Source organism: Aspergillus stella-maris, assembly GCF_047715825.1.
Source record: "Aspergillus stella-maris strain CBS 113639 unplaced genomic scaffold BDV14scaffold_3, whole genome shotgun sequence".
Taxonomy (NCBI): domain Eukaryota; kingdom Fungi; phylum Ascomycota; class Eurotiomycetes; order Eurotiales; family Aspergillaceae; genus Aspergillus; species Aspergillus stella-maris.
In genome coordinates, this window is record NW_027396797.1 from 815,170 (window position 1) to 842,325 (window position 27,156).

General features: G+C 51.0%; 9 protein-coding genes across 9 annotated transcripts; 3 read left to right on the plus strand and 6 right to left on the minus strand.

Moving 5' to 3' along the window:
- Nucleotides 1–2,431: 2,431 nt before the first annotated feature.
- On the minus strand, nucleotides 2,432–2,651 carry BDV14DRAFT_164325 (uncharacterized protein). The gene has a single exon (XM_073767165.1). The coding sequence runs from the start codon at nucleotides 2,624–2,626 to the stop codon at nucleotides 2,450–2,452; it is 177 nt and encodes a 58-aa protein (XP_073633064.1). The 5' UTR covers nucleotides 2,627–2,651; the 3' UTR covers nucleotides 2,432–2,449.
- A 256-nt stretch (nucleotides 2,652–2,907) lies between these two features.
- Nucleotides 2,908–6,747, minus strand: rna14 (cleavage polyadenylation factor subunit RNA14). The gene is made up of 7 exons (XM_073767166.1): nucleotides 6,718–6,747; nucleotides 6,608–6,642; nucleotides 5,640–6,549; nucleotides 5,164–5,595; nucleotides 4,120–5,116; nucleotides 3,354–4,073; nucleotides 2,908–3,294 (listed from the first exon to the last, which is right to left on the minus strand). The coding sequence occupies exons 3-7, from the start codon at nucleotides 6,510–6,512 to the stop codon at nucleotides 3,281–3,283; spliced, it is 3,036 nt and encodes a 1,011-aa protein (XP_073633065.1). The 5' UTR covers nucleotides 6,513–6,549; nucleotides 6,608–6,642; nucleotides 6,718–6,747; the 3' UTR covers nucleotides 2,908–3,280.
- A 140-nt stretch (nucleotides 6,748–6,887) lies between these two features.
- On the plus strand, nucleotides 6,888–8,199 carry asf1 (nucleosome assembly factor ASF1). Its single transcript, XM_073767167.1, has 3 exons — nucleotides 6,888–7,189; nucleotides 7,243–7,591; nucleotides 7,647–8,199. The coding sequence occupies exons 1-3, from the start codon at nucleotides 7,081–7,083 to the stop codon at nucleotides 8,029–8,031; spliced, it is 843 nt and encodes a 280-aa protein (XP_073633066.1). The 5' UTR covers nucleotides 6,888–7,080; the 3' UTR covers nucleotides 8,032–8,199.
- Nucleotides 8,200–8,772: 573 nt separating this feature from the next.
- BDV14DRAFT_164334 (putative SNARE-dependent exocytosis protein (Sro7)) lies at nucleotides 8,773–12,378 on the minus strand. Its single transcript, XM_073767168.1, has 7 exons — nucleotides 12,156–12,378; nucleotides 11,743–12,082; nucleotides 10,119–11,696; nucleotides 9,518–10,073; nucleotides 9,347–9,468; nucleotides 8,998–9,288; nucleotides 8,773–8,921 (listed from the first exon to the last, which is right to left on the minus strand). Exons 1-7 carry the CDS (start codon nucleotides 12,240–12,242, stop codon nucleotides 8,896–8,898), a joined length of 3,000 nt encoding a protein of 999 aa, XP_073633067.1. The 5' UTR covers nucleotides 12,243–12,378; the 3' UTR covers nucleotides 8,773–8,895.
- A 291-nt stretch (nucleotides 12,379–12,669) lies between these two features.
- BDV14DRAFT_69733 (phosphotransferase family protein) lies at nucleotides 12,670–14,009 on the minus strand. Its single transcript, XM_073777305.1, has 2 exons — nucleotides 12,891–14,009; nucleotides 12,670–12,836 (listed from the first exon to the last, which is right to left on the minus strand). The coding sequence occupies exons 1-2, from the start codon at nucleotides 13,811–13,813 to the stop codon at nucleotides 12,710–12,712; spliced, it is 1,050 nt and encodes a 349-aa protein (XP_073633068.1). The 5' UTR covers nucleotides 13,814–14,009; the 3' UTR covers nucleotides 12,670–12,709.
- Nucleotides 14,010–14,685: 676 nt separating this feature from the next.
- Nucleotides 14,686–15,791, minus strand: BDV14DRAFT_195638 (THUMP domain-containing protein; the record flags this gene model as incomplete). The annotated part of the gene is made up of 6 exons (XM_073772266.1): nucleotides 14,686–14,790; nucleotides 14,868–15,008; nucleotides 15,077–15,291; nucleotides 15,342–15,498; nucleotides 15,547–15,684; nucleotides 15,750–15,791. The coding sequence occupies 6 exons, from the start codon at nucleotides 15,789–15,791 to the stop codon at nucleotides 14,686–14,688; spliced, it is 798 nt and encodes a 265-aa protein (XP_073633069.1).
- A 500-nt stretch (nucleotides 15,792–16,291) lies between these two features.
- On the plus strand, nucleotides 16,292–18,620 carry BDV14DRAFT_164345 (alpha-keto acid decarboxylase family protein). Its single transcript, XM_073767169.1, has 5 exons — nucleotides 16,292–16,440; nucleotides 16,498–16,578; nucleotides 16,641–17,865; nucleotides 17,919–18,126; nucleotides 18,180–18,620. The coding sequence occupies exons 1-5, from the start codon at nucleotides 16,335–16,337 to the stop codon at nucleotides 18,261–18,263; spliced, it is 1,704 nt and encodes a 567-aa protein (XP_073633070.1). The 5' UTR covers nucleotides 16,292–16,334; the 3' UTR covers nucleotides 18,264–18,620.
- Nucleotides 18,621–19,175: 555 nt separating this feature from the next.
- On the plus strand, nucleotides 19,176–24,305 carry bck1 (putative MAP kinase kinase kinase (Bck1)). The gene is made up of 3 exons (XM_073777306.1): nucleotides 19,176–22,075; nucleotides 22,124–23,930; nucleotides 23,981–24,305. The coding sequence occupies exons 1-3, from the start codon at nucleotides 19,366–19,368 to the stop codon at nucleotides 24,102–24,104; spliced, it is 4,641 nt and encodes a 1,546-aa protein (XP_073633071.1). The 5' UTR covers nucleotides 19,176–19,365; the 3' UTR covers nucleotides 24,105–24,305.
- Nucleotides 24,306–24,323: 18 nt separating this feature from the next.
- On the minus strand, nucleotides 24,324–27,111 carry BDV14DRAFT_69771 (Golgi transport complex subunit COG3). Its single transcript, XM_073777307.1, has 4 exons — nucleotides 26,816–27,111; nucleotides 26,423–26,762; nucleotides 25,357–26,376; nucleotides 24,324–25,300 (listed from the first exon to the last, which is right to left on the minus strand). Exons 1-4 carry the CDS (start codon nucleotides 27,022–27,024, stop codon nucleotides 24,506–24,508), a joined length of 2,364 nt encoding a protein of 787 aa, XP_073633072.1. The 5' UTR covers nucleotides 27,025–27,111; the 3' UTR covers nucleotides 24,324–24,505.
- Between the last annotated feature and the right edge of the window lie 45 nt (nucleotides 27,112–27,156).

A 27,156-nucleotide genomic window follows, 5' to 3' on the forward strand; every position in this document is an offset into this window, starting at 1 on the left:
GAAAGGCGACTGTAAGCAGTGCAACCACGGAAATATTAAAAGCCAAATACAAAATAGAGAGACAGAAGCTTCCGGGAAAACAGCAGGAACTGAATCATTACAGGTTGAGATTAATTGCAAGGAAAGACGTGGTGGAGGGCTGATGTTTTCTTCGAGCGAAAGACAAACGGCGACTCACCAGATGGTCAATTGAGAAAGCTCCATAGGGGAGGTCAATGTTGCGACACATATCGCTCTTGAGACGGGTGCGAAAAGCGGGATCAATAGCAGCGCTGCCTGCCACACTGCCGGCAACGCTACCCGCTCTGCTGCGTTCTGACAGAGACATAGCTGCAACTTGATCGTCGTGATCAACGGGAGCGGTATGCTGTCAAAGATGTCGAGGATGGTGGAGTTGCTGTCGACAAGACAGATGAAGATGGACGAGGTCTGAGAGACCCTTAGGTTTTAGCGAAGGTGAGAGAGGTGAAGAAGAGGTGAAGAAGAAGCTGGATTCGAGGGGTAAGAAGGAGATGTCAGTGTTCTTGTTGGTATTGAGGGAAAGAGAGGAGGAGAGGAGGCAGAGTTCTTCAAGAGGAAGGAGCGGAGGTCTAAAAAGAGAGAAGGAGTGAGCGTTCTTTTATTCTCAGAGGCGACTTCCTAAATAGGAAGGTGTTGAGGTGAGAGATGAGATGAGAGATCGATCTCTTACCTGAGAGACACTCTGCGGCGCCGAAGTGGACGCAGGTGTAGGATCTCGAGAACGAGAGAGGGGTGTTGAGGATGTGAGAAGAGGAAGAAGAGGGAGAAGAGGAAGAAATATAGTGAGAGAGTGTGTGAGTGTGTTGGGGGACAAACACGCTGGGCAACACGACTGAGCGAGATGAGGCAATTATCCTACGCGTGTCCCTCGACCAGCCACTTGACCGGGACTGCCTCTATACACGGATTAAGACTACGGTCGTTCTCTCCTATAACTTGTTGTTATAAGGACACCAACTACAACAATACTGAAAGTTCTGGTAAGTGCTCTGCGCTCTATGATCATGGCTTTCAGCAAGATCGTATGGAAAACAATGGAGTGTATTGTTTGCTTGTGCTCTGGATGACAGCGAACGAAGGACCAGCAAGTCGCATAAAGAGACAAAGAGACGCAAACAGTTTAGCTTGGTCCATTGCCACTGATGGGAAGAGTGCAGCTATCGATAAATATCGGCTGCAGAGTACGATTATGAGAAAGATGAGCAACGAATCAGTCGTTCTCTGCCTCCGAACCCGAGCGAACCTTCGATCTGGGATCACGACAAGAGACATACCATGTGCTGTCTGTTCCTGTTGAACCTGCGTTCCAAATCATGCTTCTCCAGACGAACAGGCTTGAATGACCCCAAGCGGGCTCATAACTGGCGGAGAGTGGTCACTGAGAGCAAATGGTACGACGCAGGACAAGGATGTTCGAGTGCCTCAGAGCATTGCCGGCGGCAGCGGCGGACGAACAGACAAACAGCATCGCGTTTTTAAATGGAAATAAAAGCATTGGCCCACAGACGCCACGACTGCAACCAAAAGAGCCCACACCCCGTTGTCGTCGAAAAGATCTATTCAAAACCTGACGTCCAGCGAGTATCTCCGAAACCCAAATCCGACTTAGGGCTCGGCGGCTGTCGATCGTGGGACCGAACGATATCGCTCCGACGACTCGACCCTAGAGCGCAACATGCGTGGGTATCGAGATTGCTAGGACCGAGAATGGCACACTGTGTCATATTTGCTTTTTTCAAACATGGTGGAAGAACTGGAGGGCAAAGCTCGCGCGGCGTCGGTGGTTCGATCTGCAGAGCTCGGAGAAGCCAGTCCAGAGCCTCCATGGCTACCACAACGCGATACAAGCTTATACCGCAGACCATGATACTGCCCGATCGAAGACTTTAAAGTGTGGCACCGAGCACTCTCCAGCTCATTGCAGATACCGCGGCAGCCACGGGATCCCTCCCCGCTGGAAAAAGGAGGCAAGTCCAGTCTCGGACTAACTAAATCATCGCGGGTCAATTGACCTCGATCAGTACGCTCACAGCTTGCCAGAACCCTACCGCAGTCCAGCCAAGTTGCCAACCGGCGAGATAACGACAGCCGCAGTAGCTGCTGCTTCAACAGACCATCGCACCATCAATACCATGCCCGAAGACAGAACCCGAGAAAGCGTGGCCCGCCATGGTCATCCTCCATGGGACATGAACGCGGAACCGAACGAAATCTAGGGGAAAGGATTAGTGACGGGTGGTTCAAGAGGTCAATCAAAAGCACTTTAGGCTAGTCACCTTACCTACTACCTTGCTCGAACCGACTTACGACCTTGACCTGGAAAGAGAAATGGTATGCGAACAGAACAGATCGAGACTCAATATCTTTGCATTGTGACGACTCGCGTATTTCGTAGTTATAGACCAAATGCCTCTAACAATAGAATGGCCTACGAAATAAGTGACTGCCCAAATCCCCCCAGCCACCGCTCATCTACTCGATAGATCGCGGATCGCGACTCGCGGATAGGCACACCATTGGCAACCAAAAAGGTGACTGAACCAGGGAAGCCGACAGGGATTTCGAGCGCAAGCCACAGAGTCGAAACTCGCATGCACGAAACCATGCGCCCGGGTTGTCGACAAGGCAACAGGGATCAGGGCTGGCTGTTTGTAGGGTAAACGGGAGGGTGCGCGGGCAGGCATCAGTTCAAGGATCATGGACGTTACAGTACAGCAGCATGAGGCTGTGCACTACTTGGCCGGTTCGGATGGAAATCTGGGTTGGATTCGCAACAGTCTTTGGCAGTATGATAGGATCAGGAATTTACAGGAAGTACTTCGTAGGTAGGCTATAGGTCGATTAGACACTAGAAGAACTCAAAAGCATACAAAGAAGAGAAGCGATCGATTGTTTGTGTTTGGCATCTATTATTTTCAGGTATCGTGGTGTTTGTCCCAACTCTGTACAGATCGTGGCAATAATTAATGGTAGGTATCTTCCATGAAAGAAGCCAAAAACGAGGATCCCGGGCATCATGCTGGTCTGGATCCCCTGCAAAGGCCCGCAAAGGCCCGCAAAAGCAACGTCGAAAGGCAAGAACGAACGAACGCCGAGTCATCCACCAAATGCAAGCTTCGCTGATCAGCAACCACATGTCTCAACATTCAAACCGCACATGCTGGGGAATAATAACGCGTTGGCTCAGATCATCGAAGAAAGAAAGATCGTTATTCAGAACAGTAAATGAGCGCTTATTATGGTTCATGGATGTGAGTAGCTAACGATAGGCTCCTAAGGATCATGAGTTGGTTGCTGGATGCGAGCTGGGGAGAGCAAGAGTCAAGACATACCGGAGTACTGCTGCCCGCCTATCGTTGACTGTCCTGTCCCGAGCCCACGGGCGGATGCGGGCAGAGGTATTTGCGAGATGGAGGCTGGCATGTCAAGCCGGCGGATGAGATCGACCATTTTCTCTGCAGAGAACCGACCAGCGGTGTAAGTCGAAGCCGCAGGAATGACGCTAAGTAGGTATACAATATCGCGAGGCAGTGGAGCTGGCGAGCCCTGAGACCGGTACTGGGAGCTAGACGAGACCTGGGCTGTTGGCTGGTTCCGCTTGACCTGGTCCAATTGACGTCTCTGTGTTGTCTTGAGTGGTGACTCGCCCCGGACGAATTTGCGAGGTCGTAGATCATCTTCGATGTCGTCCAAGGGTCTTTTGGGGGAGTTGGTGACAGAAGGTTCTTGGTATCTTGATGTAGGAGTGCCATGGCGGGAAGGTAGTTGGCCCATGGGATAGCCCATCTTTGGTCTTGTCTGAGAGGCCGAAATAATGGGTCGGAACGTCGTAGGGTCGAATGCAGGGGTAGCAAATCGGTGTGCGAATTGTTCCAGGGTTGGGTCATCTGGGAATAGTTCACGCATACGGGTCTCGAGGTTAATGACCTGAACCAGATCGCCGTACCGCGATTCGTACTCATGGAGGAACGCGAAGATAGGCTTGGTCTTGTGTACATTTTCGGGGTTAGAAGCGAGCTTCCTCACGGTCATTTCGAACACCGCGCGCGCGTCTGGGTCAGTTAGTATATAATCGATTTTCAGGGCAAGGAGACTTACTGATGACATCGTTGATGTCGATCAAATGCTTCAAGTACTCGAGGGCAAAATTCTCGTCGTCAGGGAACAGCTTGGCTCCTCGCTCAAAGATCTTGGTGGCAGCCGGGTCTTTGTAGCAGTGATATTCAATAAGGGCGCTCGCGATATAGACGTCGCTAGTAATGCGACCTCTCTTACGAGCATCTGCGAAGATCTGTCGCGACCCAGGAATCTCCCCAGGCTTGCCTTTACCCTGGATGCGGCGCATAGCGCGCATCAGGGCAATCCACGCAAAGGAAACCGTCTTGGACAGAATGCCGATCTGTATAGAATGTGCGTTCCGCACCGCTTCAATCTGGGCGTTCTTAACAGACTCCTTCTGCCGTGTTTCGCTCTGGTCGTCATCGTCATCGTCGTTCCTCGCCTGCAGCTCAGGGTTCGTCTTGAAAGTTTCTTCAAGACGAGCGACGTCCTGGGTTTCACGAGTGCGCGCCTTGGCAATCAAGTCATAGAGCGCATCAAGAAGCTTGTCGTACGGCTCTCTCACTTTCGTGCCTCGTCTGATCGGGTCTTGCTCGGATTCTGAGGTGATCTCTAGTCGATCGGCGCGCTTGAATGCGAGTAAACAACTCTCTGGGTTAGCATCGACACCATTCTTCAGGAACTCGTTTCCTTCCGTTTCCATGTCATTGAGGAAGCAGAAATCAGCCGCCTCGAACCAGATTTCGGGGAGGAATCTCAGTGCCATGAGGGCCTGCTTGTAGACGTAGACTACCCGGGTCTTGTATGCGGCCAGGTCGTCTTCCTTGAGAACAAGAGGATCTCCCTTTTCCCAGTTGATCCAGCGTCTCCAGATTTCGACTTGCTGCAGATACTCGACATCACCTTCTGAGCCAGGAATAGGAGGCAGTCTCGGGAAGGTTGTCCGGAGCAAATCTCGAGTGATATTCTGTAGCTCCGTATAAGAGCTGCGCGCTGTCATATATGCAGGCGACTGCTCCTGCAAGAATTTTCGACCCTATGACAAAATTAGAAGGTATCTAGCCAAAATGACAATGAGCTTACCGTGAGTTTATTCAGGCCCATTTCAAACTGATCGTATTCCTTCCATAGTGTGTTTACTACCTGCATTGGAACGCAAATGGCCCGCTGGTAGCCTTTACGAAGCAAATCCATTTTTTGCTGATCCTGCCAACCTGAACCTCCGACATTCCCTGGTCCGGACCGAATGAACTGGATGTAGTCGGACCAGATCGACCCAGAGTCCTTGTCCATACCGATGTGTTGAAGCGCAAGATCATAAGCGGATGAGATAATTTTGCGAGCCTGCCCGGTTGTGTCTGTTGACAAAGGATTGCGCCGCCGGACATAGTCTAGATATACCGTCCACAGCTGGACTGCCGGGATCGTAAGGAGTGTCCTGTTAAAGATCTGTTCAAGACGGAACAGCTCGTTGAGCTCAGACTCCATAGTCGCATACGCCACCCAGATTTCGGCCTGTTTCATTAGCAGTTGTACATGAGAGAGAGTAGGCGACTTACAGATAGAGGAAAGACCTGCAAGAACCTTTCGTATACATCGCGAGCACTATCAATTCTGTTGCGGCCTCTGTGCTCGTTAATAAGTTCGAGCCATGCAGGAATGTCACCTCGAGGATCTTCCTGGATTCTGTCTTCCAGAATGCCAACTCGATCATGGGGCAGGCGGCCTTTGGCGGTGGATGGTGAATCCGGAACAGGTGTAGCTGTAGCGCTCTCTCGCGCCGTATCAGGCTGCACAGAAGTACGTGAGCTGTACAAGTTCTGGCCAGGATTCATAGACCCATCATTCTTAAAAGCGAGAGGAACAGAGGAAAAAGAATTATTAGGAACATTCGCGCTAGCAGATTCTTGCGCAGCTTCTCCAAATGATACATCAGGGGTAGAAGTAGCTTCATTTGCATTTCCTGAAACGGGTTGCGAAGGTATAGTATTCATGTCCTCGACACCTAGTACAGCTGGCGGCTCATAATCCGCATCCCCTGTGTCATCCTCATCCTCATCCTCAACCACAAACCCGCCAATAGTTCTGGTTTTCGGCTGAATAGAGGCACCGGAGTTTGGTACTGGGGTCGATGTTTGAGACTCAGGTCGCGAAGGTGGCTGAGATGGGTTGGCACTGCCAGCTTGCTGACTAGGGTCCGCGTCTTGGGGTTGAGCTTGCGACATTGATGTGGACGTATCTGAATTGAGGTTTTCACTGTGATTGGGGGTTTCCGACGGAGGGGCGATATCTTCTTGAAGTGTACTGGAGGGATCATAGTCATCTGAGTCTGAGGCATTCGCATCTTTATCTTCAGCGGCATTATAATCCATTGAGCCATCATTCATGGCCTGAGCCTGAAAGAAGGCTTTCTCGGCATCACCCTCAGCCATGACAATCGGTTGGGGCAGTGATTAAGCAACAAAGAATCTAAAACAGAGTCAAGTGTCAGCGGCATGCGACTGGAGTTTTCAAGAGGGGCACCCACAAAGATACACACAAAGAAATGACTGGAGGTTTGACCTAGATATTATTAATACAGCAAGCCAAATGACAAAAGGCGATAATGAAGCGACGGTCAAAAGAAAGGGAACGGACAGTGTCTGCAGGATAGTAGTATTGTCACATATGCGCAGCGCAGAGGCACGGCAGAGGCACGGCAGAAGCTGCAGCTGGGAGCTCAAACACGTGATAAAGGCGGTCAGCACGAGAATTATGCGTCCACACGCGGCGCGCGCGTCGACGATCGGACTTGCTAGAGTTGGTTGTTTAATTACTCGCCTGCTGCTTGGGATCCCCTCCATAGATCTCTCCCTCGTTTCTCCCTCCCTTAAATACTGCATGCAACGCTCCTAACCCCCGTGCTGACCTTTCTGTCCTACATATCTCCGCTCAACATCTCCAATTCATCTTCTCTTCAACTGCTGTACCACACCGCCATCCACGCCACCTCCATACACCATGTCTGTTGTTTCTCTTCTTGGGGTCAAGGTCCTCAACAACCCTGCGCAATTTCTGTCTTCCTACCAGTTCGAGATTACCTTCGAGTGTCTTGAACAGTTGCAGAAAGGTGAGGCGGTTTTATCTTCACTTTTTCCGTATTCGGCGTTGCTAATCATCCAGATCTGGAATGGAAGCTTACCTATGTCGGCTCTGCTACCTCGTCTGAGTACGACCAAGAACTCGACTCGCTCCTGGTCGGCCCTATCCCCGTCGGTGTCAACAAGTTCATCTTCGAAGCCGACGCCCCAGACCTTAAGCGCATTCCCACTTCAGAGATCCTCGGCGTGACCGTTATTCTCCTCACTTGCAGCTACGATGGCAGGGAGTTTGTCCGTGTTGGGTACTACGTGAACAATGAATATGATTCGGAGGATCTCGCTTCTGAGCCTCCTGCTAAGCCCGTTATCGAGCGCATCCGCCGCAACATCCTTGCTGAAAAGCCCAGAGTGACGCGATTCGCCATCAAATGGTAGGCCTCGCAATTCCTTTCATGTGCGTACACCCGCTAACAGTGATTTTTCTAGGGACTCGGAGGCCGATGCTCCCGCCGAATACCCACCGGACCAACCCGAAGCTGACGGTCTTGATGATGATGGTGTTGCCTATGGTCAAGAGGAGGTGGAGCTCGAGAACGCCCTTCTGAAAGAATTGCAGGATGCGGAGAAGGGCGAAGAGCCAGCCAAGGGCGAGGACCACGATATGGAGGGCGCGGACAACAACGACGACGAGGTCTCCGATGCAGAGAGTGAGGATATCGAGGACGAGAGTGACGATGACGACGATGAGATCGACGAAGAAGAAGGCGGCGATGCTGATGAGGATGTTGAGATGGGCGATGATTCGGAACCCAAGGACGACAACGCCAATCCGGCTGCGCAGCACCAGCAGCAGCAAGTTATGGTTCATTAAATCGAATCATAGACTCCAAGTCTTTACACCATAATTATTACACTTGCATGATTTTATGATTACTTGCGATGCTTTACGATCCGTTATATTATACCGATCATCAAACCCACATTCTAGTTTTTTTGGTCTAGTTTACGACAATACAGCATGAATAAAATTACTATTGAGCCCACATTTCTGACATTTGTTTCCTAGGAGACTATCAATGCAAGGACGAATGCCACCGCCGGATTGCCTGGACTACGCACGGCGAAGGAGGGTGACAACTCAGTTACTGTATCCCTCGCAGCTGAAGCCAGCAGGGGGGGCACCATAGTCGTCTAATTCGGTGAATATCATCCCTTCAGATCTGAGTCTTCGACTATCATTCTCCGGAAGTTTCATTTTCTCATGGGTAATGCCACCGGACAACGTCCTTGATCGTATCTTACCTCGTATATGGTGAGTGGCTTAGTACCTAGGTAGATTGTCCGACCACTCAAAACCCCAAAACTTAAAACCACGACGTACATTCGCCGCGTAACTAAGTACCAGTCACCGCTCATTTGATGCCGCGTGTGATGGCCTTGCTAGTTGCTACAGTATAGTTCACTAGTAATGTAAGTGGTCTGCGCAGCCCTCCAGTCGGTGAAGGAGATTCCCAGGACGTCGGCATCTACAAGTAGGGCGCAGCCCAACGTTTAGGTTTGCCTTTCTACTGTGTCGAGATTTTGGCTCCAGGGGGCTAGTAGGGAAAGTAGAGGATATGGAAAGGTACCTTCTCAGTACCGCAGCAGTTTATAATGTATCTAACGCCGAACAACAAACTAAGGTATAATGATATCTTATAAAGTGGAAAATGCAAAAAGAGAGCTCAAGACCCGCTCAAAGCCCAAACTTTGACCCAAGGACTACCGCGTTTCTGTCAGTCTGTTCTTCTTCCATAGTAATGCTTTTTTGAATGGATGGCTTGGGAGGGGCACTTACAACCAAGCACAGCCTTCTTCTTTTGATTCTGGACGTACTTGTTGACGTCCTTTGCGAACCCACTACTGCTCTCCTCGAGCCGATCGATATTGTCGCCCGCAAGCGATAGGTTCTGTGTCCTCTCTTGCATCTGGCGCTGCATGTACGCGAAGTAGCCCTCTTCATTGGTGTTTGTGCGCGAGGGGCCTTGCGGCTGCATTCGGCCTTCCCTGGCTGCTTGGCGACGCTCGGCATCTTCGAGGCGCATTTGCTCGACCATGCGTTTGGAGGGAGGGCGGTCGGGGCCGCCGACTGGGTTTCGTTAGTTTGAAACTTAAGGGGAAGGGAAATGGAAGAATGGGAAACGAACTGAGAATGTCCATGTCGGCGGGAGTGATGTGTTGCGTGCCAGAGATCCATTGGAGGTTTGTGATTGTTGGACGGGGTGGCGGGAGGACTTGTGGGTTGAAGAGCTCGTCTTCCGAGGGGTGCCTGTCCAAAGTTAGTAGAGCGTTGCAAGTTCTCTCAAACAACTACATACAACTCGATACCAGCACCCCAAACGTTGAGCAGCCCTATCTCAGATGGGCTAGTCCAGAACAGAACGCAGCCGTTGGGCGATACAGTAGACTGACCGAGACGGCCCATGTCCGCGATATGACCGATCTTGCTGCAGCCGATTTCTCTAAGGCCGGGAATGGAGAATGCTCGAGCGTTGCCGTCTCCGAATAGTCCGACAAGACTGCATCCACGCCCGGGAAGGTTGACTACGGATGCCGAATCGCAAAGGTAATCATCCCAAGAGCGGTGCGCGCCCTTGTTGGTGGCGGGTTTGAAGATTCGACAGCCATTCTCGGTGACCGCAACTACTGCGCCGTGGATTCTAGCCCCGTTGCGTAAGCCGGCAAAAGCATCACCGGTAGCAAGAGCTGGACTGCCATCGTCCGCATTGATGGGAATGATGCTGACGACTTTGTCTTCTAATGCGACGGCGCCGGCGAATTGCGCCATGTAGGCGCCACCACTAGATGGGAGGATCTTGAATGTGGCCAAGTTACCTCTGTTTGTACCCACAAAGCAGCAAATGCTCGAGTAATCTGGAAATGTCAGCCTTGTTCATAATATACTGCCTGTGAGCTTACCTTCACCATCTAGAGTCATGATGCCAAACTCGATCTTCGTAGGCACTTCAGGAACGGTTTCTGCAGGAGTCCGAGATTTGAGGAAACTGCTTCGCTTGTTCTGCTTGTTCAGTTCTGCTAAGCTCGCGGTGTGAATGATAGCTGGCCCACGCAAGTCCATGATGACGATGCTGCCACCCTCAAAACCGGCGGCAACAAATCCCACTGGGCTATGCTGGAGCGCAGTCACTGGCCCTTGCTGCATGTTCAGAAGAGTCAATGGTAGGAAGCCCGATTTGAGGCCAGGATCGGTTCTGTGCGCGATGTTTGTCAGCTCTCCCGGTCCCTTGTTTGTGCCAGGGGCTTCCTCCAGGCCGAATGTTTGGTTGTTGCCGTATCGGAATATCACGACCTCGCCGCTTCTAAGACCAACCGAAAGCTCACCACTGGCACCGCCGAGGGACAATTCTGTAACGTCAACACCAGCTGCGCGACCCACCGCTCGAGCGAGATCAACCTGGATCACATCTGAGTTCTCAATTTCGTCGTCATGACCTAGATCCCAGATCCGAACGGTACCATCTGCATGTGCTGCTGCGAGTACGTTGCGGGCTTCGAGACGTTTAAGATGCTTTCTTGCTTCCGCACCGCCCATAATGAACTTCGGCCCCTGGGACCTTCTCTCCTTTAAGCCCAACCAGGCGCCTCGCTCAACGGGCGTCAAGGTAATTTTGTTGACAAAAGGATGGACAAAGCTGAGCGAGGGCGGTAGCATATTTGTAGGTGTGATAGAGTGACCACTTGGGAAGCTCAGTGTGATCAGCTCTCCAGACGAAAGAAGAGCAAGAACTGCTATTGGGTCGTGAGCACCGCCGTAGTAAGGAGAGGCCCGAGGAATCATGCAAAAGCTGACGACCTCGGCACCTGGAGGAACTTGAAGTTCTGTGATCGCTTTCGGGCTCTCCAAGTAGGACGTGATCATGGTCCATGAAGATGTCTGGTAGTTCGGCGAAGGACCAAGATCGATGAATGTGAGGTTCTTGCTTCTGTCATCCTTGGGTCTGCCACCAGCAATCAGAAGACCACTGTCGTCGCCGTTTGCCTTGACACACCAAGCAACCTCACTAATGGAATCTTTAAGGCCTATGGCTTCGGGTGACGAAGGTCGCTCAGGAGCGGCACCGGGTTGGTCAACATTTGGCGTGGTTATAGACCTGGCCATCAACTTGCGACCGTCCTTTGAGTCCCAGAAGACCAAGCTGTTATCATCATGAACCGTAAGTATGAAGATGCCGTTGGGATGCCATAGAGCTCGATTTAATCGGGGCTTTCGCAAATCCCGTCCCGGGATACTACCACTTCCGCCCAAAGCGCCCGGCGGCACCTCATATTCAAAATAGTGCTGTGGTACATTTTGCTTGAACGAGAATGTCACCGCTCCATCCGGATATCCTATAACGATCTTGCCGATATCACGGGGAGAGAAGGCTAAGCTGACGACAGGACAGAGCCGCGTTCGAGGGTTGCGCGAAGCCCATAAGTTTGGTATTCTAAACGGAGTTATGTTTTCGCGGTCGAGATCATATGCAACAATTTCGCCTGTATATATCAGCGGGAATTCAGAGCCAAGAGCGAAAAGTTATACCATTCTGCAACCCGATGAACGCATAATCGAGACTAGGATCGGTGAGCAACGCGCTGGCGTGACTCGGAGGCGCATGCGAAATAAGTAGTTTCTTTGTTGCCAAGGAATATATGCTGACTTCGCTCTTCGAGTCGACACTGACAAGCTTGTCGGCACAGAATTGTAGGAACTTCGCGGAGGCCTTCCGGGGCAAGGAGAAGATAACCGAGACTCGTCCCTGGCCGAAGACGTAGATTTGACCGTGGCCGAACTGAGAGTCGCTGGTACCGACAGCGAGAAGAGATTGGACGGGATCGTATGCGAGCGCACTGGTCTGAGAGTTTATGCCATAGCGAGCAAGCTATGAAGAGTGTGTTAGCTGAGGTGGTCGACGTGAAAAAAGAAAGCTGGTGCCTGAGCGGGCGGATACATACATCATCGAGATCGAACAGCTCGGGCGCGAGACTGCCGGAAAAGTCTCCTTGGATGCCGGCCTGCTTTCCTCTCAGGAAATGAGCCATTTCCTATGATTGCAGCAATGACCGGTGTAAAGATAGTGAGAAGTAGGGAGAGGAGAGAGAAAGAAGAGAAGATGGTTTCAACTGGAAGGCCGATTGACGCTGTTGCGGAGCGGAACCCCACATGCGCTCAATGACGGTCGGCCTTTGGTACAGCGCCCCGCTCTTGGCCGTTGAAGGTGTGAAGGATCTCCGCAGCATGACTAGCAAGCCATGTTTAGGGCTACAAGTACATGGGGCTAGGAGAAGTTCAACCTGTTTTATGAATTTCATATCCTTAATTCACAGTAATCTAGATGACAAACATCATACCCTGCCAGAGAGTTGCCGAGTGCCAGATCTATTAAGCAGCGATACAACCAATGATGCTCCAGACTCCGATGCTCAATGAAACAAAAAAATGGAATGAAGATGGCGAATCACATAACGGCCCTAGTTGCAGCACAAGTTCCTTTGCGTTGGTAATTAGGTCACAGTAGCGACATCCTGCCCAATGCCGTCATTAGCTGTCTCCTTGCGTCCATATCAGCAGCGTTGTCCTGGTCCTTGCGGTAGTATTGTAGCACAATGCGGTGAATCGCCCGATAGCAGGTGTACCTAAACGAGGACCCTGTTAGTAAAGGCTTGAGTAATGCAGTAAGGTAAACGTACAGAAGTTGTCGGGTTCTCGCTGTTGGGCTTCTTGATATGCTAGACCCAAAGCCTTCCATCACGGACGATGACGGGTTCTCGAAGATCTGTGCCATGTATACGTCTCCCCAAACAGCGCCACCAAAGCCTGTGATACCGCATAGCCGTTTGCTCTCAGGGTCCACCAGTACTTGTGATGGGTGACCAAAGTCGACTAGCACTAATCGCGGCACAAGAATCTCGTCCAGTGCCGGGGACTTTTGAAGAATGTGATACCTGATCTCCCCGTATGGGATATTGACAAACACGTCTTCTGCCTCACGAAGCAGACCTTCGAACAGGCTGAGGAAAGCCTCTCGCCATGAATTATTTCCTCTACCACTGGCCACCTGTCCCAGGTTTCCAAAAGTGTCTGAGCTCTGTTGCGCAATTTGCTTGGCCAGAGTACCCAAGTTTCTATCGATAGACACTCGTTCCTGAGTGGTGAGTCGAAGCGTGATGTCTTCGAGTGTCGATCCAGGTGTATGATGGCGTACCAAGAGAGGTGGCCCGAGTATCTCCCCCCGAGGATCATAATGAAGTAACTGTGGGATGTAGTGCATGAATCTCCTGTTTAGGAGAGAGAGAACCCGTGCCTCTGTGTCCAGCAAGATGTGTTCACGGCGAGGAAGCGATGTCTTGGGTCCTGGAGCGCATTTCAACAGAAGATGACTCTCGTTTGATAGCCGTATCAGGTAAAGAGGATGCAGGTGACCGACTAGCGAATAAACTCGGTCAACATGAACCGGGATCAAGAAGTATCGCTGGAGAACAGAGATAAGCTTCTCGGAAATCTGTGTCTCGATAACAGAAGGGACAGGAAGAAGACGCGACATAACGATATGCTGGGGGATTATCTTCTCAAATTTCGAAAAGGAGCCCGCAGTCAAGGACTGGCACATCATGGTTAAGTATTAAGAGCGGCGGTTTGCCAGATGTCGCAGAGCCCGTCAGCTCATCATCAGTATTGGGTATGTTCAATCTGCAAGTTGAGAACAGATGAATGAGTCTGTAGCAGTAGTCTTGAGCTACTAGAGTAGGAATGCCCTCACAGACACAACCCCTGGCCAGTCTCTATCGTTGGTAAGCGAGTGCGCCTACCCTCGCCTGAAAGGAAGGCGACGCAAACTCAGCAGCCAATGAGCAGGTACTCGGGATCTGCATCCTGAAGCGATGATACGGTGGAACGAGCACAACTGAACAGTGGTTAACTACTAGCTTTCCCAGAGCGTGATAGTCATCGATCCGTTGAAGATGCTGATGTTCGCCTATGCATCCCGATCTAAGAAAGGTGCGACATGAAGAGTTCGGATTCGGCCAATCAGAAGGGGCCGTTACCGAGCCAAAAAGCGCAACGCTCTAGAACGGTTCGATCCTCTTCGCGTCAGGCGTTCCACTGCTGGACTCTCGGGCTTTATGTGGAGTCTCGGCCCGCCAGCCTCTTTACTCTGAGCTTCATACTTAGCGAATAGTTGCCATAAACCGTTGGTTTTTCCTCTTGGGTTTCAGTGGAAGGTATCATCGATTATCAGGCTTTGTCTGACAAGGGCTGTAACACTGTCGATCTCTGTGAAAAGAACAAAAGGGAGGTCTTATTTGTAATAGTCGAGCCTCGGACCCTTGTTGCGTTGAGGCTATACCTCCAGAAACAAAGAGGCCAGTCTTCAAGAACCCGGCCACTGAGTAAGCAAGCACACTCCGGTGCCCATCATTTGCCTTAACAGGAAAGCTTCTAGAAACCGACTTCGTGTTGTTTAAATTTCGCTGAGCTGATATTCTAAGGTCCTTCTTTTGCCGCTGAATCCGGATTGTATAATTCAGCAAGGCTGAAACGTTTTAGCTTCTCATAGTCGCTTCCCACAACGCTCATACTCATGACGTTCTACGCACTGTCAGCTGAATGCCGCTCTTGTTGTTGTTCCCCACGATAAGTGCGGCTAAAAGATTGAGAGGACTCACCTGGACTACGTCGACAAGGATGCATAAATCATAGTTCTTCAAATCAACTGGATGCTCGGTGCCCACGAGATCCGCGACGGTCTTGATGATGACGTCTCGGCTGAACTTTTTATTGCCTCTCAAGGAAGGGCGGATGGCGTACTGTGATTTATAACCATTTGTAAGCCAGGCTCCAAAGCTGCACAGGTGGTACAGAGCGAGCAACAAACCTTCTTCGGTGGGCCTCCGGAGTGAAAATGGGGCTTGAGGATTTCTTTTGCGAACTCTTCCAGGTCTACACTCAAAGTTTTCCGAATAGAGCGTGCTGGTGTTAATCGTTGAATATAGCGGCTGCGCTTCTGATCAGGGTTGGCATGTGCGTCGAGACAAATCTGGTGCACAAGCTTCTCTGGGTCAATGGATTTATCAAATTTGATGAATATGACTAGATGCGTCAGACGAGCTATAACACTCTGAATAGGCAGGAACTCTTACTGCACGGAAGATCAAATTTGACGGACTCGAATAAACGGGACTTCGATGTCGCAGCTGGCTTGAGGCCTTCAATCTCTTTTTTTATTTGAGCCTCGATATCATCTTCATCTTCTTCGGACTCGGCTTCGCCCCCTCCAGTCTCAGGTTTTTCCACACTCTAGAAGATGAGGTCAGATTATGTATCTCTATACAAATGAAAACATACCTGATTGAGTAAGTCCACAACTTCGGCGGCGCACTTGTTCTCTCGTCCTCTTTCGCAGGTGACAAACACACCCCAGTCACCCCTCTCAATGCTCGAGCGCGGCGTATGAACCCGGCCCTTCTGCCAGCTGTTGCCACCCTATACCGCGTTTAGAAAGTACTCATAGCAGAGGTTTGATTCACTAATTGGTTAGGCCAACGAACCTTTCTCTTCTTGTGCGTCTGATCGGATGTTATTTCGGGCATCTTTCTTTTCCCGCTATCCGCCATTCCAAACTTCAGTTCCGAATAGATAGAGTATTTCGGTCAAAGCCGGATCAGCCCGTGATATGTGCTGGAATTACTATTCGAGGGACAGAGAATAATGTTGGACGGTGATGGCGGGTGTTGGTGGTGAATTAATCTTTTCCCCTCCGGGTTTAGTGGGGCGGGACGCGAGCATCAGAGGCCAAGAGTCCCGAAGACTGAGAATCACCCGTTCCCCTCCAGTCTTATCAGAATCCTAGTAAGGTTCTCGGGATTTTCAAACCAATGCCATGTGGTCCTGCGCATGTGGTCGGAAATTCAGAGTCTGGCCAGACCATCATCAGCCCACTCTATACAAGGGTGTCAATGAGCTATCGGGCGCTTCAGCGGTGCGATAGAATGGCGCGACTGTTAAACCTGCCTGAGCGCATGACATCACGTTGTGTTCATGACGCACTATAAAGTCGGAAGCCGAGCTCCATTTCTTTGATCTGACAACGACTTCTTCTATCCCCTCACAGGAACTACCATTGAACTATCATAATGTCTGATATACATACGCGGGAGCTTCGCCAGCCTGTAGACGTTGCCGAGTACCTGTTCCGCCGATTACACGAGGTTGGCGTTCGGTCAGTGCACGGTGTTCCTGGTAAGGCTACCTACTTGAGCAGGTGTAACATAGTGACCATGAACTAATGTAGTATAGGCGACTTTAACCTTACAGCCCTCGACTACTTGCCAAAATGCGGACTCAAGTGGGTAGGAAACTGCAATGAACTCAATGCAGGTTGGTCTAGCGGAAAGATATATTAGAGGCCGACGTACTTGAAGACTGACGCATTTTACTAGGATATGCCGCCGACGGTTATGCCCGAGTCAACGGCATGGCCGCTTTGATTACTACCTTTGGAGTCGGCGAACTCTCTGCGATCAATGCGATTGCGGGAGCTTACTCGGAATATGTCCCCATCGTCCACATCGTCGGACAGCCGCATTCACAGTCTCAGAAGGATGGATTGCTGCTACACCATACTCTGGGAAATGGAGATTACAATGCATTCGCAACAATGAGCAAACCAATTTCTGCGACGATGGCTCGTTTGACCGATACTTACGACGCCGCGACTCTCATCGATAACGCTATTCGCGAATGTTGGATCCGCAGTCGCCCCGTTTACGTTACGCTCCCTACGGATATGGTTACACAGAAGCTTGAAGGAGAACGACTCAAGACTCCAATCGATCTCTCAATTCCACCAAATGAGACCGAGAAGGAAGATTACGTGGTTGACGTCGTGCTCAAGTATTTGCGTGCAGCAAAGAACCCAGTTATCCTTGTTGACGCCTGCGCAATCCGTCACCGCGTGCTGGAGGAAGTACATGACTTGGTCGAAGCATCGCAATTCCCCACTTTCGTCGCCCCTATGGGCAAGGGCGCCGTCAACGAGACACATAAATGCTATGGTGGCGTCTACGCCGGGACCGGCTCCAACCCTGGAGTTCGTGAGCAGGTCGAATCTTCGGACCTCATCCTCAGTATTGGCGCAATCAAGTCAGATTTCAACACGGCTGGTTTCACATATCGTACTGGACAGTTGAGCACGATTGATTTTCACAGCACGTTTGTGCGCGTGAAATATTCTGAGTACCCCAACATCAACATGAAGGGAGTTCTGCGAAAAGTCATCCAGAAGATGGGATCGCTCAATTCCAACCCGGTTAGACACATCTCGAACACAGTACCGGAGGAAGCAAAGGGTGATGAGCAGCGAATCACTCACACCTACCTGTGGCCAACGTTCGGACAATGGTTGCAAGAGAACGATATTATTATTACAGAAACGGGAACGGCAAACTTCGGTATCTGGGATACTTGTCTACCCGCTGGAGCTACTGCTATCAGCCAGGTTCTCTGGGGCAGTATCGGTTACTCGGTCGGTGCATGCCAAGGAGCTGCCTTGGCCGCGAAGGAACAGGGGAACCGTCGAACAATCTTGTGGGTTGGGGATGGCAGTTTGCAACTCACGGTGCAGGAGATCAGCACCATGATCAGGAACAATCTCAACCCGATTATGTGAGTATTATACCCACGGCGTGATCCATATCAGAGAGCTGATTGAGAAACAGATTTGTCATTTGCAACGAAGGATACACTATCGAGCGATTCATTCACGGATGGGACGAGAGCTATAATGACATCCAGACTTGGGATATCAAGGGTCTGCCGGTTGCGTTTGGCGGAGGTGACAAGTTCAAGGGCTACAAGGTCACGACCAGGGATGAACTCACCAAGCTTTTCGCAAACAAGGAGTTCTCCTCAGCTCCTTACCTGCAGGTAAGTTGCTGATCATCACGAGTCGCTCATTGACCTCGTGCTAACTTGAGCAGTTGGTCGAGGTTCATATGCCTCGCGAGGATGCACCCAATGCTCTTCGGATAACGGCCGAGGCGGCTGCACAAAGAAACGGGTAGCATCCCGGCGTAGGCACCATAACCTTCTTGAATAGTGTTTAATATCGGCTTCGCCGGCACTATCAACATTTGGTAATATATATAGCTTTTTCATTGGCATGAAACTCTGGTCATAGTGGGGTTAATCTAGCTGTTCTTCGAGCCTCGGCATAAAGAGAGACATCCTTATCTCGGTATAAGTACAGGAACTGTGTATTCCACGTAAACACCCTGCGGTAACAAACTCAACATGAGAAGTTGAAAACCTGTACATTCCATACACGATAGTAGTGAAACGCGTAACTTAACGTCTCGAAGATCGCGGTGGAGCAGGCAAATCGTTGCTTATCGCGAGAGCCACGTGACTGAAAGAAAGGCATGGCGCTGGGGCCGCCGACGGGACGAAGAGCTCCTCATGAAACGTTGGCACGGTTGGGCTGGACCTCGACAGACGTCTCAAATCTCCGGAGAAGCCTTATCCTAATTTCTTGTGGGGGTCTGATTGATCCATGCACTCTGAGGCCCGATGAGCTGTCATAGTCGATTTTGACTTTGCGATTTCTCACGTTGCGTGATGGTATGTTTTCCCAGTGCTTGCCGTGTGCCTGCGCAGCCCCCCTCTGTTCCTCCTGTGTCTTGGGCGCTTACAGCCACGAACTTGCCGGATTCTGACTTGACTCGACGGACTAGACTCGCCGCTTATCTGCTTAAGCCCGCCTAAGGCTCCTGCCAACACTTCCATCGCGCTCGCCTCATCTGCGGCTTCGTTTGCCTTTCGCCTATCTGCTGCCTGGACTCCGGACCGAGTTGCGTTCGCGTGGGCTGGCTCATTACGATTTACGACATTGCGTTTCTAAAAGACGAATTGCTTGTGCGATAGCGTTGATCTAACCACACGAGCGTCGAATTCAAAGCTTCGATATCTGGAGCCAACCTCAATTCGCCCTCTATTCGGATCGTTTCATTGATCGCGACGTTTATATGAAGACCTTCCAATGAGCATCACCAGCGGGACATGAGAGACCGACCATCAGAGTCGCTATATTATCAATACCACCTGATCCCCAAGGGAGTGATATCGTGATTCTATTCTTCGCATTGATGAGGTCTGGTACTTCGCAAAATGGACGGTCAAAGACAACAGCCGTACGTACCGGCTCCGCCTCCTTCGGCGTCTCAATCTTCGCAATCTCACATCATGCCCCTACCACCGCCGCCCCCTCGATACGCTCCAGCGCAGCCGCAGAATGTCATGCCGCCGCCGCCGCCAGGACCACCACCCGGGGCTCCGTACGGGTCTTCGAAGCTCACAAATCCTCAAATTCAGTCTCAGAATAACCTTGCATGGAACAACTGGGGTGGCCGTGGAATACCCCCATATCTACCCCCACCCCCGCCGCCACCTATGAACCATACCAATCAGTCAACCTATGCTCGGCCACCTGCGACGCAAAACACCAATACTATATCAGCGACATACGTTCCTCAAGGAGGGTCTTTTGGTCCTGGCGTGGGGATACCTCCCTTTGATCTACACTCACTTTCGTACGACGTGCCGGGAACAATGATGGCGCATGAGAGACCACGAGCCCCAACGAACCCGTCATACAGCCAACCCAATGTGTCCGCCTACAACATGGATGGCACTCTACCACCTACGCCCTCCACGCGCAATGCTCCATACGATAACCCCCACGAAGCTCTTTCTTCTGGCATGTCATCAGGCTCTCCCTATAAGCCTATATCTCAGAGTGCCAGTCAAGCCAATGACCTGTCAAAATCCTCCAGTCATCGGTACAATAATAGCGATACCACTGTTGCTGGCATGTCAACGAGCGAAGCTGCAATGCAATGGCCGCTGGATCGGGTGCTGATATGGCTTGCGAGAAACGGTTTCTCTCATGAATGGCAGGAAACGTTCAAAACGCTGGAGATTGAAGGAGCCGATTTCCTCGAGTTGGGTCACGGGCAAAATGGCCGACCAAATTTGGGGAAATTGCATAACGTTGTCTATCCCCAGCTCGGAAAGGAGTGCAAAGCTAATGGTACAACCTTTGATTTGGCACGCGAGAGGGAGGAAGGCAAGCGCATGCGGAGACTCATCCGTCAAATCCATGACGATGCAGGCCCCGAAAGTGAGATCCCTTTCCAACGACAGCACGATGGCGACGATGGACAGATTGATGACGGCCTTGAGCTCTCCCCTCACCTCGCCCATAGCGCCCAGGCACCCGGCTCACCGAACCTCAACACCGCCAACCTATCCAGCAGTCCAAATTTGAAAGCACCGAGACCTCCACATACCCATAAGCCTCGCTCCTTCACAACACCAGGATCCATGTCCATCAGTCACGACAGTGCTTCAGCGGAGCTCGCCATGACTGAAGGGCACACGATGATGTCTAGATCAGAATTTTCGCGCAACGTATTAGGCAATATTGGAATTGACTATCAGAGAAAGAGTCCCTCAATGTCTAGTGATAATGGGTTGTTTGCAGTTCCACCTCAACGGCCACACGACGACAGTCCTAAAAGCGGCAGTCCAGCCACGCAGCATGTCACTATGTACCCATTGGCTGCATCCTCAGCTACTGATCTCAACGCCAAATTTGGACATAACCGAGTTAATAGTGGAGAGGGCCGGTATTACGAAACACTAAAACATGACAACTCACGTCCTTCGCCCCAGGAGTACTCTAATCGCCAGATGAGCGGAGACAACGCTTCCTCGTATCCGAAAGATCATCGTAAAGGATTATTTGATTTTTTGAAGAAGAGATCAAGAGCCAGTGATCCTTCCAATCCATCACCCGACGACCTCCCCGAATCCCCTATATACTCCAAATATCACTTCAACAGTAGTGATGTTTCCGTGAACGAACGTCCCTTGTCAGCAACTCTGTCGGACTATGAACAGATGGTGATGCGAACAAAACCAGCGCATAAAGGGAAGAGATTCGTATTTGCAACATTGGATGGCTGGAATTATCGGCTAGTCGACATCAAGGACATCGATTCTGCGGAAATGCTTCGCGCTTACATTTGTCAAAACCTGGGGATATATGATTGGGCTGATGCTCAAATATTCATGACTGAGCCTGGACAAGTAGAGCACGATGAACCCCTGAGCGACACCCTGTTGACTCTGTGTCAACGAACAAAATCCGACTCCATCGGGTCCTTGAAACTGTTCGTGAGGCATTCCTTCCGCGGACCGATACCAGCTGCGCATGCGGGCCTTGGGGTCTCTATCCCTGATAAGCCTGCTGCATCGCCAACATCCGCGGTGCCCAGGAAACCGCTGGGTGGTGAAGCACTTAGCCGAATTTCGCCACTCAAGCCTACTTCTCCCCAGCAACTGAGGGCCCCGTCCGGCAAACTCCCTCTCCGCGAACCCCAACAAATGGTCGGCGCGTCGCCCATTGATGAAGATACAGACGGATCTCTCGAGGAAAAGAACAAAAGAGAGCAGGAAAGGAAGCAGCAAAAGCCCTACCGTACACCACCGACATCGTTACCAATGTCGGGTTATAGTGGTCCAACTGGATATCGCAGCAATAAGCTCATCAATTTCGACAAACCTCGTGTATCACCGTACGAAGACAAGAAGACCGAAACCCTCGTCCCTTTCCGCAAACCGCCGTCAGCACCTCAGGAGTCAAACACGCTCAGCAAGGTAAATTCACTGAGGAGGAAAGATGGTGAACGTCCGCGGCCCCAACGAACTAATCAACCGCCTGGCATCGGGGAAATGATGGCCGCTACGGGTATGATGACCAGTCTGATTGGGAAGCCTCCTTCATCTCCTAATTCGGTGAACACTACTACTCCTGGTAAGCTTGGGAATATTCCTGCCTATTCCTTCTGCTAATTTTCTTCAGACGACCCTCGAACGTCTGACTCGACTTTCGATCAGAGTAGTCAGAGCACACCACCTCTTACCAGCACGAGCCACTCTCCTGATACACCTGCAGCTTCTTCCAGTGTATCGAGGTCAAAAAGCCAGAACAGGAGATCAGTCGGGCCGGAATTTGACTTTGAAGAGACCGAAGTATCTTTCCAGCGCTCACCTGCGCTCGAGGATGATTCTGACAACGATTCGGATGAGGGACTCTTTGCCATTCCATTGGCTAATACCAAGACTCCTGTCAAGGAGACAGGAACAATGCTCGGGTCGCCAGAAAGACCACGGAAACCATCTCTTACGGTCAATACCGAGACGAAACCCAGGGCAGGATTGTCTGTCAGTTTCAAGTCTCCCAGTGCTACTCGCGAGACTTTCGCCAACTCCAGCACCGATGCTCCACCCTTCAACATGACAGCCTCCCCGGAGAGGGAAAAGGCGCCCATCAGAAGGCAGTCATTTGCGCGAGATGATGTTTGGGCAAGCAGACCTCCAGTGGAAGGTGTCATCGACAACTTGGACGACTTCTTCCCCAACATTGATCTAGATGCTCCTTACCTAGATGGACAGGGCACATCGCCACCTTCCTCTCCAGCGAACAGAATGGCAGCAGAAAATGAGATTAATCGCAAGGACAATCAAGCAAGTCCCTATTATGCGACACAGCCGCCGCCTATCCCGGGTGACGCCATACTTGGTTCTGCCGAGCCCACAATGAAGCCACGGGATCCTGGCATTATCGCGCGTCGAAATGTCACCCGTTCTGGCGGCGGTGGTGGTCTCACTCGAATGAAATCTATTCGTGAAGTTGCCAAGGGTGCCAACCAGGCAACTCGACAACGAAGTGTTGCGGCATCTGGCACTAGAAGGACTGGCGATGTTCACCGACGCAAAAGCACAAAGATGTTCGGAGCCAAGATTATGCAGATTAGCCCGCAACCTGGCAGTCGACTCAGCCAGCTTGATCCGATTCCCCAGAACAGTGTACCCCCAGGTGCAAAACCTCAAAGGCAGCCTACCTTCCGCATCATCCGCGGTCAGCTTATCGGCAAGGGTACGTATGGTAGGGTGTATTTGGGCATGAACGCCGACAATGGTGAGGTTTTGGCTGTCAAGCAAGTGGAAATCAACGCCAGAATTGCTGGGCAGGATAAGGATCGAATTAAGGAAATGGTTTCTGCTCTGGACCAAGAGATCGATACGATGCAACACCTTGAGCACCCCAATATTGTGCAATATCTCGGATGTGAGCGCGGAGAGCTATCGATCTCAATCTACCTAGAGTATATTTCTGGTGGTTCCATTGGCAGCTGTCTCCGGAAGCATGGTAAATTTGAAGAGAGTGTGGTCAAATCTCTTACCCGACAATGCTTGGAAGGATTATCCTATCTTCACAATTCGGGCATTTTGCATCGCGATCTCAAGGCGGATAACATTTTGCTAGACCTGGACGGAACTTGCAAGATCTCCGACTTTGGTATCTCGAAAAAGTCAAACGACATCTACGGAAACGACTCCTCGAATTCCATGCAGGGGTCCGTCTTCTGGATGGCGCCTGAAGTCATCCAATCTCAAGGTCAAGGGTACAGCGCCAAGGTCGATATCTGGTCTCTTGGTTGTGTGGTGCTCGAGATGTTTGCTGGTCGTCGACCTTGGAGCAAGGAGGAAGCCATCGGTGCTATTTTCAAGCTCGGAAGCCTGAGTCAGGCGCCTCCGATCCCAGAAGACGTTTCCATGAACGTCACTCCAGCTGCGCTGGCTTTCATGTGGGACTGCTTTACTGTGTATGTACTGATTACCACCTGTCTAGAGCATCTGACTAATGGTTTCGCAGTGATACGGCTGAGCGCCCTACCGCGCAGACTCTCCTCACCCACCCGTTCTGCGAGCCAGATCCGAAATACAATTTCCTCGACACCGAACTCTATGCCAAGATCCGACATGTTCATGAAAGCTAATCAGTCTTTCCTTCTGGCTTTTGAAGCGTATATATAAGTTGCTTTCCAGCAACAGCTGGCTACATACCCACCCTCGCCTTTCTGTTTTGCGTCCAAAATTATGGATATTCTTTCTACCAGAAAGTTTTGCACCTGCAGGTCTTGGGACTATTCATTCAATTAGCGCTGCCGATTTTGTATCCTTACAACGGGGGTTATACATATCTTAGGTACCTTTCTGAAAATACTCAAGTTTGTACATGGTTTTGGTTTGTCTTGAGAGACTACTAAAAGAGACGAGCGAATGCGAACATGACGCTAAATGCTATCAATTGAGAGGCTACCTTATAGCCTATGCCATGCGTATATACGTCGAGGCTCATAATATCTACAAGGGAAGAAGAGAAAGAAAGAAAGAAAAGCTACCTCAACTGAGACCCCAAACTCGCAGTCCTACTGACACTCCGACTCATAAGCTCCTCATCCTCATCCTGCGTCGCAATCCCAACGCGGAAAATCCCCTCGCACCAATCCGCAAATGTATCAACCTCCCAAACCGCATCCTCCCTCCCTTTCCCCTTCTTACTAACCGCATTCCCCTTATTCTTCTCAGAAGAAGTAGACTTGATAAAGAACTCCTCATAGATCTGAATCGTGCGATCCTGAACAGCACCCACAAGCGTCTCCTTCATCCGGACATCATCAAGGTACCCATCCAACACCTTCCGCAGCCGAGGAACCTCACTCTCCACATTCCGGCAAGTAGGATAAATAAGTTCACCCCGTTGCATATTCCTACCATCTACAAACTTCGACGGCAGAGAAGCAGTCATCTTACCCGCAAAGCCATTAATAAAGTCGTTAATCACCGTGCGTAACCGCCCATCAAGCTCGACTTTGGCATCGAGCATATTCTCCACGACGCGCGGGAGAAGACCGTGTCCGACTAGCCGCATGAGATTGCGCGGGTTGAAGAGCCCGCCGCGCTCGCGCAGTTCCCAGAATGTGCTTGTCATGCCGGAGAAGTCGAAGGAGACTTCGGGAGCGACGTACTCGATGTCGAAGGCGACGATTTGTTGTTTGAGGATGAGGAGGTGGCTCATTAGGAAGAGTTGGCCGTCTACGGGGGATTTGGAGGCGATGGAGGTGCTGGCTTGGTGGAGGGAGGCGGTGGTTTGGTGGACGATTTGGTGGGCGAGGTCGTCGAAGACGGTGGACTATTTGACAAGGTTAGTATCGACTAAGTGATGGGATATATGAAGTGGAGTTTTACATTTACAAGGCGGTATATCCGGCTCAAGAGCCATACGGCCTTTCGTAGGGTTGGGTACCATGCTGCTGGGGCGGTCTGGGAGTCAAAGTCCCATTTTGAATCTTCCAGTGGTGTTTCGGGGCCGTCTTCTGTTTGTTTTGTTGCTTTTGGCGGGTTGAGGTAATCGGTGTGCGAGACTTTCCTACCGGAAATCTGCTTCTCGGATACTGATATGGAAAGCTGTTTGTTGCGGGCGGGATAATCGAGGTCTTCTGGGCGGGCCTTGAACCGCTCAATCTCATCGCGGAGGAAAGCCTGGGCGCGGAAGACAAGTCGGGTCTGGACGTCTTCTAGGGCTGGTTGAATCAGTGCGGAGAAGTCAAGCTGGTTTGCATCTGTATACTCCGTCTCTTCTTCTTGATCAAAGAGATACCTGGTTTGAAGTAGAGTGCAGAGCTGGCACAGCTTGACGATCTTGTCTTCGTGGATGATTTTCGGCCTCAAGTGGTCATACAGTGGTTCGCATATGCTCTCGAGGAAGTCGTAAAGACCACCTTGGCCATGGAACCACTCACTCCACAGATCAAACTCATCCAAACACACTCCGCGGACGTAGCTTATACTTGCGCGGGCGAAGGAGACAAGTTCGTCCGCCGAACTTTGGGCCTGCGCAATTTCACCAAGCCTTTTGCGCACTAACGGTATTATGAGCCTCCCACGAGTGGCCGCATAGTTAGTATGAAGCTCATCGAGAAGACTCTGGTATTCAGCTTCTGTGCCTTGGTCGGGGTCCAACGGCGGAACAGCTCTCTTCTGGATCTCGAGACCGATCTGCTTCAGCTCTGGCGCGCCAACTCGGAACTTTGCATATAGCAATGCGGACAAAGCAGCATCATTAAGTTGCTGATCTGTTACCTTCTTCGCGACGCTGGCATATACATTGCGAAGAGAAGAAACAAAGTGGCCACGAATGAGTGTGAGTCCTCGCGTCAAAAGAAGTCGGTATCTTGAGCGGTACACTTCTGCCTCTTTTTGTTCGGGCTGAACCAATTAGCGACCCTGTTTGAAGATCAGTGAGAGTACTCACATGAGTTTCCATATAGTCCAAGCACTCGTCAAGCTGTCGGAGCATGTCGGAGAACTCCTGCCCACGGACCGTATTGCCCGCACCGGGAGCATTCAGCCTCCTGGAAGCAGGGTCTAAGAAGTCGTAGAACTGAAGATTGTACTCGATATCCGTAACCAAGCCAGTATCGCGCTTCTGAGCCGACAGGAGTCCTTCGCATTGTTTCTGGAAATTGGAGGTTTGCAGATCGACGGTGCTGAAGTCCTCAGAGAGCTTTGACAGAAGATTGAGGGTTGACGAGGTATCAGACAGTAGCGAGTCTAGATGAGACTTGGACATTTGTAGTTCGTCAAGGCGAGCCCTATAGGCATCAATGTTAGACATGCTATACAGTTGGGAATGAGGGATACTTACTGGTACTCATCGTAACTGGATTCGAGTAGATCGGCTTCCACGTCACTGTACCACTGCGCAAAGTCGAGTTCATTATGGATATCGGAGATCGAGTCTGGTTCGTCCGGCACAACCTCCAGCTTCTCGGTCTGCTTTGCCTTGAGGTCCTGTGGCATGCCCGAGGGAGCGGTTTGCCGACGACTCCGCTGCGGTGCGGTCTGCGGTGCCATTGTTTCGGGATGACTTCTAATCTTTCTATAATATGTGCATCATGCTCCTCCCATCAGTTTTCAGAGCCAATTCAAAGCTTTTGATCGTCTGTCTGGAGATTGTACTTTGCTGTCCTCCGCGTGGCCGCTTGC